At 33.9% G+C, this 11183-nt stretch overlaps 1 protein-coding gene across 2 annotated transcripts in view; it reads right to left on the bottom strand.

Annotated features, from left to right (window-relative positions):
• Window positions 1-4925: 4925 nt before the first annotated feature.
• Window positions 4926-11183, bottom strand: part of LOC132723839 (uncharacterized) — a 42610-nt gene continuing 36352 nt past the window's right edge. For both annotated transcript variants that reach the window (XM_060708636.1, XM_060708637.1), the window contains exon 4: window positions 4926-11062. In XM_060708636.1, coding sequence (XP_060564619.1) covers window positions 10802-11062 — 261 coding nt within the window. In that variant the 3' untranslated portion in view covers window positions 4926-10801. The remainder of the gene's footprint in view (window positions 11063-11183) is intronic.

The following is an 11183-nucleotide window of genomic DNA, read 5'->3' as shown; positions in this document are numbered from 1 at the left end:
TAATGGCTGATATTTGAACTCGATGGTTCGCAGTCGTCAGGCCGTTAACTGTCGATAGGCAACAAACTTTATGCTGCTAGGGCAAAAGGCCGCAAACTTTATGCCAATAGGTTGCCAGGCCGCTAACTTCATTCCGATAGAGCGAAAGGTCGCTAAATGTATGCTACTAGGTCGTAAACTTCATGTCGATAGGGCGAAAAGCCGCTAACTTCACAAAGCTGGTTAGAGTACATTAATTTTGATACTCCAAGTTATGCTATGTATAAAATGAATGCCTTTTTTACGCAAATGATTTTTTCAATTAGAAATTGTTAGAATTGACAGGTATATATCCAAATCTCAATTCAAGTTTCTTTTACTTTGGATTCTACCATTTGACTTACTCCACAGACAGAACCTTTGCAAAGGCTTTAGCGATCATAAAGACCAAGTCTCTGTGTTGCAAAGGGATAGGGGTGTGATTAGAATTGCATGGTATACAACCATATCAGAGGCTCTAGTTTGTATTCTTCTTATTATAAGACATACATATATACCAATAACATTAATACTGCTTCTTTTATTAATTGCCCACAAGACACTAACCTTTTTGTTGGATTTTGTTTTATGTCGCATAAACACATTATAGGTCATATGGCAACATTTCATCTTACTGGTGGACGAAGACCTCCGGTGCCCCTCCGTGCATTATTTCAGGCGAGGGCTCTGACGGGCACCCGAGTAAGCTAGCTGGATAGCCTCCTGACATTAGAGAATCCAAAGTCCCTGGTAGGGATTCGAACCCACAACGATGGGCGGCAAATGGTTTTAAAATAACGACTTTTACCACTCGACCATGGACGCCTCGGGGTCACTCTAACACAATATTATGTAGTATTCTCCCGAATGACCTGCGCAAATATGATCACCGAAATTACAAGGCCCCTTTTCAATAAGTAATGTTTGTCCGTTCACATTTGAAATTGATTGCATACTAAGTACTTTTTTACGAGTATATCTGCAAACACTTATCTACAAACACTTTCAAGTAATTTGGGTCGGCTTTAAGCTACCTCGTAGACAATTGTTGTTTTTTTAAAAGACGATGATCAAGATACATGTAGGCACAGCTGCAACTGTATCAGTTATACTCCATGAAGTAACAGCATGTATTTGCCACCTTGTCAATTCGTCAATTCTTCCTTCTATCTAGGGAATATATATTATGGGGTTAGGATACGAGTACAAGAAGGTTCATTCCAGGTTGAAAAAGTGGCTTAAATTGTGGGTGCAAGTAAAGTATTAAAGGAATATGATTTAAACTTCATACAGTCATGTACTTACTACTGTATTTTTAACAGCATTTAATCCTTTGATCAGACATAAGATTACTAATAGTAAGTTAATTTGTATAATTCATCGTTCTTTCCTCTAGAGACCAGTTAGAGAAAATGCAGCGTTCAAGAACCATAATTTTACTTTGCTTTACTTTTTTAATTATCTCCCTTTATGGTTCATGTACTTTAAATGTTAACAATGATATTTTATGTAAACTTTACACATTTATAAAAAAGAAAACAAAAGAAGAAAAAACGAGAGGAAGCGCAGTGTTAAAAAAGAATCATAGCTCTACATTGTTTATCTTTGAATTATCTCCCTGCATAGTATTTAAAAGGGCTTGCCATTAATTAGCTTGAAAAATAAACTTTACACAACGATATTGGTATTAATAAGCAAGGGGAAGTGTAGTGTACACAATACATAATTCTACGTTGCTTAATTTTCAAAGATATACTCATTTATTTCATGCTTTCCAGTGTTTTATTGTAATATATCGGATGATTATATTCTGATAAACCACTAGTGAAATTTATAAAAAATAATTTTCACTGTAGCCGGACTATATCTGAATGCGGATGGACAGAAAATCATAAATAAATGGAATAACAGGCAGAAATAAATGCCGTCATACGTAAATTTTGCTTCTTTAGGAAAAGAAAGTCAATGTCATCATACATCATGTTAGAAATTTAACAAAATTAGAGAAATTTAACGGAACTAGATTTCAAAACTGATGATGTGACATCATGATATAATGACGTCACAAAGGAGATGCAAGACGTTACGCGGCAAAATCAGTAAAAAAATAGCTTAAAATCACTTAAAAAGCATAAAATAAAAAGAAAATTTATTTGTTTTACATATAAGATTGAAATATATTTCATTCGTGAACACCAGCTATTATATTTTCACTCGTGGCTACGCCACTCGTGAAAATATTGCATCTGGTGTTCACTCAGTGAAATTATATTTCAATCTTACATGCAAAACAAACAAATATCCTCTATATACATGCTCATCCTTGAGTAAAATATTTAAACCACAGAAAATTATTGAAATCTATGAAATTCTTAAGGAATATGTCTCATTTCAATAAAAGAATGAATTAACTGTGTATCGAAAGCTGGGATTCCTGTAACAGGTCAAGTAAAATTGGTCTTTTCTTAAAAGAAAACAATGCCAGTTTTTTTAACGACACTATATAATCAAATTGTGACCACCTGTAGTATGTAGAGTATCTACTGTGTGTGAAGTCATAACATGTTTATTTTGTTTATTAAGACACTGTGTAGCAATTATCAATAATTTCTAATATCAAATTTGAGCATAGTATATTTAATAATGTTTTTAATGTTTAATAATGATTGTAAGGATTATTGAAACCTAGAGACAAGTGAAATTAAGTACATCAAAAATCATAACTCTACATAAGTTAGTTTTGTAATGATCTCCCTTTATGATACATACATTGTAATTATGCTTTGAAATTTTGAAGAAGACCTTAAAATTGAGCCGTGTCATGACAAAATCAACATAGTGCGTTTGCGACCAGCATGGATCCAGACCAGCCTGCGCATCAGCGCAGTCTAATCAGGATCCATGCTGTTCGCTATCAGTTTCTCTACTTGTAATAGAGTTGGTAAGCGAACAGCATGGATCCTGATCAGACTGCGCGGATGCATGCTGGTCTCAAACCCAATATGTTGGTTTTGTCATGACACGGCTCTTTTATTGACAAATCACACAATGAGAGAGCCTTCAGAGAGGAAGTGCATTGTCCAAAAACTAATATGCATTCTTGCTTGGTGTTTTAAAAAATAATCTCCCGTTATAATAGTTAACTAGAATTATTACTTAATGTGATTGATACCCCCACAAGACTGCTTCAGAAATGAGGAAGTAACAGAATACCTTTATAAAGAATTGAAATACAGTTATGGTTGTGGGCAATTAAAGATAGTTGTGGTTTTTGTATGTTGCATTTCCTTACAATATGGTTGACCATTGATGAAGATTTATTGAATTACTCTGTAATATATCCAGAAAGAGTTACGCTTCTTGAGCACTGTACTTCCTCTCATTGCGCTTGACCATTGTATGAAGTTGCATTGAATTCTAAACATTAGTTTTAAGTTATGCACCGGACAAGGAAAAGAAACAAAGGGCAATAACTCTACAAATACTGAAGATGGAGTTATAGTTATTGTACACTGCACTTCCTCTCATTTCGCTTGACCATTGTATGAAGTTGCATTGAATTCCAACAACTAGTTTTCAAGTTATGCACTAGACAAAAAAGTAACAAAGGGCAATAACTGTAATGAGTCAAAATAGAGTTATGCTTCTTCTGCACTGCACTTCATCTCACTGCCCTTGACCGTTGTATAAAGTTTTATTGAGTTCCAAACATTAAATTTCAAGATATGCGCTGGACATGTAAAAGTAACAAAGGGCAAAAACTCTTAAATGAATCAAGAAAGAGTTATGGTTTCTGTGCACTGCGCTTCCTCTCAATATACTTGACCTATTGATTCCAAATACTACTTTTCAAGTCATGCTCTGGGCAAGAAAAAAGCAAAGGAAAACTAACAAAGGGCAGTAACTCATTACTAGACAGAGTTATGGTTCTTGTGCACTGCACTTCCTCTTAATGTGCTTGTTGATTGTATGAAGCTGTATTGAATTCCAACTAGTAGTTTTCAAGTTATGCTCCGGACAAGGAAAAGTAACAAAATGCAATAACTCTGTTATTAGTCAAGATGGATATATGGTTCTTGTGCACTGCACTTTCTCTCAATGTGCTTGATCATTGTATTGAATTCCAACCATTAGTCTTCCAGTTATGCTCCAGACAAAAATAAGGAATGGAAAAGTTACAAAGGGCAATAACTCTGTAATATGACTTTAGATATGGTTATGGACTTCCTATTTTTGTGCTTGACCATTGTATGAAGTTGTTTTGAATTCCAACCAGTAGTTTTCAAGTTATGCTCCGGACAAGGAAAAGTAACAAAGGTCAATAACTCTATAATGAGTCATGATGGAGTTATGGTTCTTGTGCACTGTACTTCCTCTTAATGTGTTTGATCATTGTATGAAGTAATATTGAATTCCAACTTTTAGTCTTCAAGTTATGGTCCGGAGAAAAGAAAGCAATGGAAAAGTAACAAAGGGCAAGAACTCTGAAATTAATTTAGATAGGGTTCTGATTTTTGTGCACTGCACTTTCTCTCAATGTGCTTGACCATTGTATGAAAATGTATTAAATTCCAACCAGTAGTTTTTAAGTTATGCTCCGAACAAGGAAAAGTAACAAAGGGCAATAACTCTGTAATTAGTGAAGATAGAGTTATGGTTCTTGTGCACTGCACTTCCTCTCAATGTGCTTGACCACTGTATGAAGTTGTATTGAATTCCAACCATTAGTCTTCAAGTTATTCTCCGGACAAGGAAAATGCAACGGACGTCTGGACCGACCGACCGACCGACCACCGGGTGACTCCTATAATTAAGATGTAGCCCGGAATTCTATGATATGATATCTTTGGCAAACAGTTTTGGAACAAGGTCACTTATTAAATAGAAGAAAAATCTCATTCATGTTTGATGTCTATATTTAAATATTTTCTGATAAACGTTAAGATCCTGTAACACGATTTTTTATGGTTTTAAATCATAAATATGATGCTCAAATTAAGATTTATCAGTATTGTATCTTCCAAAAAGCATTATTTATAAAGATATTACCGAATTTAACATTTCATGTAAACAAAGGGATGTAATTAGAAATTTATTTTCTATAAAGTTTAAGTCAAATTTTCCAATAAGAAATGAATGCACATATTTTAATGATTACATATAATATTTTTTAGTTAGACACCTTCCGTTTTCCTCTTACTGGCGCTTAGAGCTTATACTCTTTTTTTTCCTACGCCATGATAAGATACAACACTTTTGTAATATGATAACATGTGTATTTATACAAGAATATTATTGCCATGTATTGTAAGTATATGTATTTATGCTGTAGCATGCATACAACTAAATAAACCTTCTGTTTTGTTCTGATAATGTCTATACATTAATTTGCGCGTTCGTGTGTGCGTAGATTAGTGTGTTCTAAAACATGAAAAAAAAAAACTATGTTGTCCTGTCATAACTTTTTTATTCGTATTATTCGATGTCGGAACATATGTAGCGCGTGCATCTGTGACTTTCACACACATTTATAGTTTTAACTGATGTGCATTGAAAAAAACAAACATTGTCAAATATGCATTCATCGCGCCCTTCCAAGATAATAAACAAACAAGAGGGCCCAGAGGGCCCTGGATCGCTCCCCTAAGAAATAGGTCAAACGGTCAAAATGGAGCCCCTTACCCTCCCAGAAGCACAATTTGAAAACAAGGGAATTTAATCTGAACAATTTTTGTACACTGTCACCGAGGAAATTTTTGTATAAAATTATTTCAAAATTGAACCAGTGGCTGAGATGTTGTTAAGATGTTGTTTTCTAATTTTAGCTCTAGCAGCCACTTTATTAAACAGTTCAGCCTGTCACTGTGTCAGGTGAGTTAATAAAACTATGGCAGAAAAAATGAAGGAAAACAAACATTTGAACTGGCTGGGGATTGAACTGTCGACCTCGATCCCCTGGGATGGAGCCAATTTTGACCCTAGGGGGTTTATTTCAACAAACATGGTAGACATACACTAGAACATGTTTTATGCTAAATATCTTTTGGATTTTCACAAGAATATTTTTGAAGTTTTTACTATATACATTAAAGGAAAATCAATGACCACTGGGGCCGGGACAATTTTGACCCTACTGGGATCCTACATATTACCGGACAAAATATGAAGTTTTTTATCTGTAACTTTTATTTAAAATAATAAAAAAGAATGGAATTTTACCCAAATAATTTTGGGTTCTTAATGCACGTAAACATTCCTTTATCAAACATGAAATTAAACATTTGACCGTAGAAATGTGTCTTTAAAGTAGGGCATTATAAGAGGAAAAAAATCGTGTAAACAACTCAATTTACCGGACATTGTGTTTCAAAATTTTTTGAAGTCGTGAATTGAAATTAATCTTTAAATAACCAGCAAGGAAACTACCATTATTGAATGGCAAGGTTAAGATATTTGAAAAACCCAGTATGTCACTAGAAATAGACACGGCAGCCATGCCTGTTATGAAGAGGCCAATATATAGGGTGTGACTGAAATTAACACTATTAACTCAATTAAAGTTTTGATCCTTCATGTCCTTAAACGTATGGCACATTTTGATATTCAAATGGAGTTCTGTTCTTTGTCATACAGTTTCCTTAAAAAGCAATAAAATCAATTTTATTTATATTTCATGTAGAGTTTCCTCCCATGGGTGTACCCGTAAATTTGCACTTCTTTGTAAAAGACAACAACGAGATACTGTTAAGACTAAATTTAAAATTACTTTTATCATTTAAAAATGTTACGATTGTCTCTCAAGGTAACGTTGAAAAGAATTAAAAGTAAAACCGATCTAAAAAAAACATTTAGGGTCTCCATATTCGGACTTGCGCAGAACAGATTATTCCCCCGCATGACCAGGTCATGAAATAACTTGTAAACAAAAAGGCATCTTAGTAGATAAAGAACTGAATCAACAATATTTACTTGAGAGTGGTGTTGTTGTTATTTACTTTGAAATAGAAAGTGTGTGTACAATTCAGAATGAATGATTTTTGAATCGAAGCAAATAATCAAGCACTTTTCAGCAGTGATAGCTTTTGTCCGGTAAACTGATTGTCCGGTAAATATGTATATAGGACCCCAGTCGGGCTTTTATTTGAACAGACTCGGCAGACATCCACTAGAAGATATTTATGCCAAATTGTCACAAAGTAAACCTTTTCGTAAATGCTCAGGAGTGCTTTGATTTTTGTAGTATTCAATTTCCCTGCCGAACCTCAGTTTTATACTAAATCCAATGCATACGAGTTATCGAGTAAAATTATTTATTTCAGTATTTTTATTGATGGCTTAAATTTCTTGGTATCATTTCAAGCATTTTGACATAATTTTCATAAAATTCAGTCCAGTAATAAATAAGAAAGTTATATTTTGTGATAAAGTGCAAATTTATTTATGTTCTATAAATTTCATATTACGGGCCTGTATATTTTGTTATACATGCGTTCTGGAATATAAGAAAATCGTGAAAGTTATATTTCATGCTTTCCACTCAGGATAACTATGCCTATGTAATGAACAGATTTTAAATCTGCTTTGGGGACTCACATATAGATGTTTAAAGACACACAAGGTCATTATGACTTGTTGTGTAAAATCTTTAAGCTTGCGCAAGGTAAATTTTTCTTTTCTTGTTGTTTTATTTAGTATTTTTTTGTTATTTCAGAAGATCGTAATTCAGTTAAATTTTTCATTACAAAATCGTTTTATAGAAATTTTATTTTGCATTTTGACAGTAAGTTTTCGATCTCTAATTTTTCGTCTTCTGTAGAGATTCATTCATTACTTGAATATTGGTAATCTGTTTATTATCATTGATAGTTGTTGTTAAGACTGGATGGTCGTTAATAAGATTTTGATTTTTTATGATTTTTTTGGGTAAAATAATCATTTGGTTTCCATGGTGACCAGAGTTCTCTATGGAATCTAATTCTTTGAACAGCTTTGGAAGAGCTTCATGCAAGGAACATACCTGCAAAGTTTCAACAAATGTCGCCAAGTGGTTTAGGAGGAGAAGTTTTCTACAGAAATTGTTGACGCATGTTCGAACTAATCCGAGCAATTACCTAGACAAGCATCCTGGCCAAGTTTGATGATAATTGAGTCAAACATGTGACCACTAGATTGTTAACAAGGTATTTCCATACTTGGGTGGTGAGACCTAGTTTTCATCTGAGATGACCCATGTTTGAACTCATTTGAGCAATTATTTAGACAAGCATCCTGACTAAGTTTGATGATAATTGAGTCAAAAATGTGACCACTAGAGTGTTCACAAGAATTTTCTATTTTTAGGTCCTTTAACCTAGTTTTTCATCCGAGATGACCCATGTTCAAACTCATCCGAGCAATTACTTAGACAAGCATTTTTTTACAAAGTTTTATGATAATTGAGTCAAAAAATGTGACCACTACAGTGTTAACAAAGTTTTTTCCATATTTTGGCGGTGTGACCTAGTTTTTCATCCGCGATGACCCATGTTCGAACTTGACCTAGAAATCATCAAAACAAACTTTCACACCAATTTACAGGCTATTTGGATCAAAACTGTAGCCACTAGAGTTTTATCAAGATTTTTTTATTTTTTAGCTCCTGTGACCTAGTTTTTAATCCGTGATGACCCATGTTCGAAGTCATGCGAGCAATTACCTAGACAAGCATCCTGACCAAGTTTGATGATAATTTAGTAAAAAATGTGGCCACTAGCTATAGAGTGTTAACAAGGGTTTTCCATATTTGGGCAGTTTGACCTAGGTTTTGACCCCAGGTGACCAATATTCTAACTTGACCTAGAAATCATTAGAATAAAGTTTCAGACCAATTTCCAGGATATTTGGATCAAAATAGTAGCCACTAGAGTGTTAACAATATTTTTCTATTTTTAGCTCCTGTGAACTAGTTTTTCATCCGAGATGACCCATGTTCTAACTTATCTGAGCAATTACCTAGTCAAGCATCCTGACCAAGTTTGATGATAATTGTGTCAAAAATGTGACCACTAAAGTGTTAACAAGGTTTTTCTATTTTTAGCTCCTGTGACCTAGTTTTTCATCTGAGATGACCCATGTTCAAACTCATTTGAGCAATTATTTAGACAAGCATCCTGACCAAGTTTGATGATAACTGACTAGAGTGTTCACAAGGTTTTTCTATTTTTAGCTCCTGTGACCTAGATTTTCATCCGAGACGACCCATGTTCAAATTCCCTAGATAAGCATCCTGACAAAGTTTGATGATGATTGAGGCAACAATGTGACCGCTAGAGTGTTAACGAACAAGTGTGGACGGACGGCGGACGAATTCAACGATCTTAAAAGCTCATACAGTCAGGTGCAAAAAGTATTGGTGATTTTAGCCGCCATATTGGATTTATCTGAATCAATTGATCATAGATTTCCTTCATATAAACAAGTAGTATCAGAGATTTAGAGAATGCATATAGAACTATCGTTGTTACTTGGTGACGATTATTGATTGACTTTTTAAAATGTAGATCTATCACACGGATTGCTGTCAATTCTTGTATCGTGCAAACCAAAGAAAAAAAACAACAACATTCTAATGAACAAAATACAAATATAACACAGAATAATGTTAACTATTCTAGCACGTATTTATACATGTATTCATAAATGTTATTGACCTTGTACTCATGGTACTGTAGCTTACAAAATTACAAATACATCTACATATAATAAATTGTATCTAGTATAGTGTAGAAGGAATTCGGGGTAAACTAAACACAGACATTTAAGATAAAATAGAACCTTTGAGGGCCTACTGTATCTCTGATAAATATTAAACCACTTAATTTCGACATTTTTTAAAGCTTTTATTTTAGACCATTCTTGCATAAAAAACTGCGCGCGCATGTATACATTAACGGACAAGAAAATATGCATTCTAGCACGCTTCACATTAGCTTTCGATCAAACAGACAGGACTGACAAAGACATTATATAACACAATTATTATATGCACATCATAAAAAGGGAATGATTCGGTGTCACATGACGTCAAATATGACGTTAATAAATCAAATGACGTCAGGAAAATTTCTTCCATGCTAACATTTTATGTAGTTCAACATATTTTATCAATTCTCTTCTTAGCATGTAAGAATAGGAGTTAAAGTGTACTTAATATTATTTTTCTTGCATAATAGTACAACTATGCACAGGTTATCGTTCGAATGCTTTGTACTTTCACGCAATGCACCATTTTTCGTGCATTAACATCTGCAATAAAAGCCCCCTGACATTAAAGTAAGTGTTTTTTATGCCGCGATGTTAATGCACGTAAAATGTGTATTTGAGTGTATTGCTTTTCGTTGTGAAATAACATACCAGTACTCTGACTGACATAAATGTCAGTAACACACTCTTATTAATAGGATTTAACTCAATATGTATTGACAGGATTGGAGCAGTAACTCTAGACGCTTGCAGAAATCATGATTACAAAATAGACAAATATCGTTTTTTTCGCAGATTTTTACATTTTTCATTCATTATCATGCATAAATCTGTGTTAAAAGATGGATAAGACCTTTTAAAGTTCATTCCTTTGGGTAAAAAGGCAAGATTTTAGTACTTTATTATTCAAGCGCCTTGTCCGGTATATACCTGAATACGGTTTTTAGTGTGGTGTTCAAATCCTTTTTTTAGTCCCACTTATATATACCATTGCTATTTTGATTAGCATCACGTTGTCCCTTGTTCTGCGATCTTAAAAATGTTAAACATCTTTTTTCCTTTGGTACAATATTTCATGTGCAATCGTAGTAATTTGGGGCCTGTAAACAGCAAGGGGGAATCCTCCAGAATGTGAGCTCCCATCCTGAGACGTATTTACCGGCATGGAAATTCTTTCAGGCACACCATCACCAGAACAGTTTTCAGTGACAGAATTCGTATCAGAGACATGCATGGAAATGCCACCAGATGTAGAACAGCTATCAGTGACTTTAGCATTTTTCTCCTCTCGCTCTCTGGCACGCTGTAATAATATCAAACAATGATTTTTAACTTCACTGCTTTTAAAGTTAAACATAATATTCATTCATAATTAATAAGAACAAAAATATCTTAATAAAGAACAAAAGGATTATAAAATTGTT

Source organism: Ruditapes philippinarum, unplaced genomic scaffold (genome assembly GCF_026571515.1).
Source record: "Ruditapes philippinarum isolate M1 unplaced genomic scaffold, ASM2657151v2 ctg7552_1_1_1_1, whole genome shotgun sequence".
Classification (NCBI taxonomy): Eukaryota; Metazoa; Mollusca; class Bivalvia; order Venerida; family Veneridae; genus Ruditapes; species Ruditapes philippinarum.
This window is presented reverse-complemented; position numbering and strand designations above follow the sequence as displayed.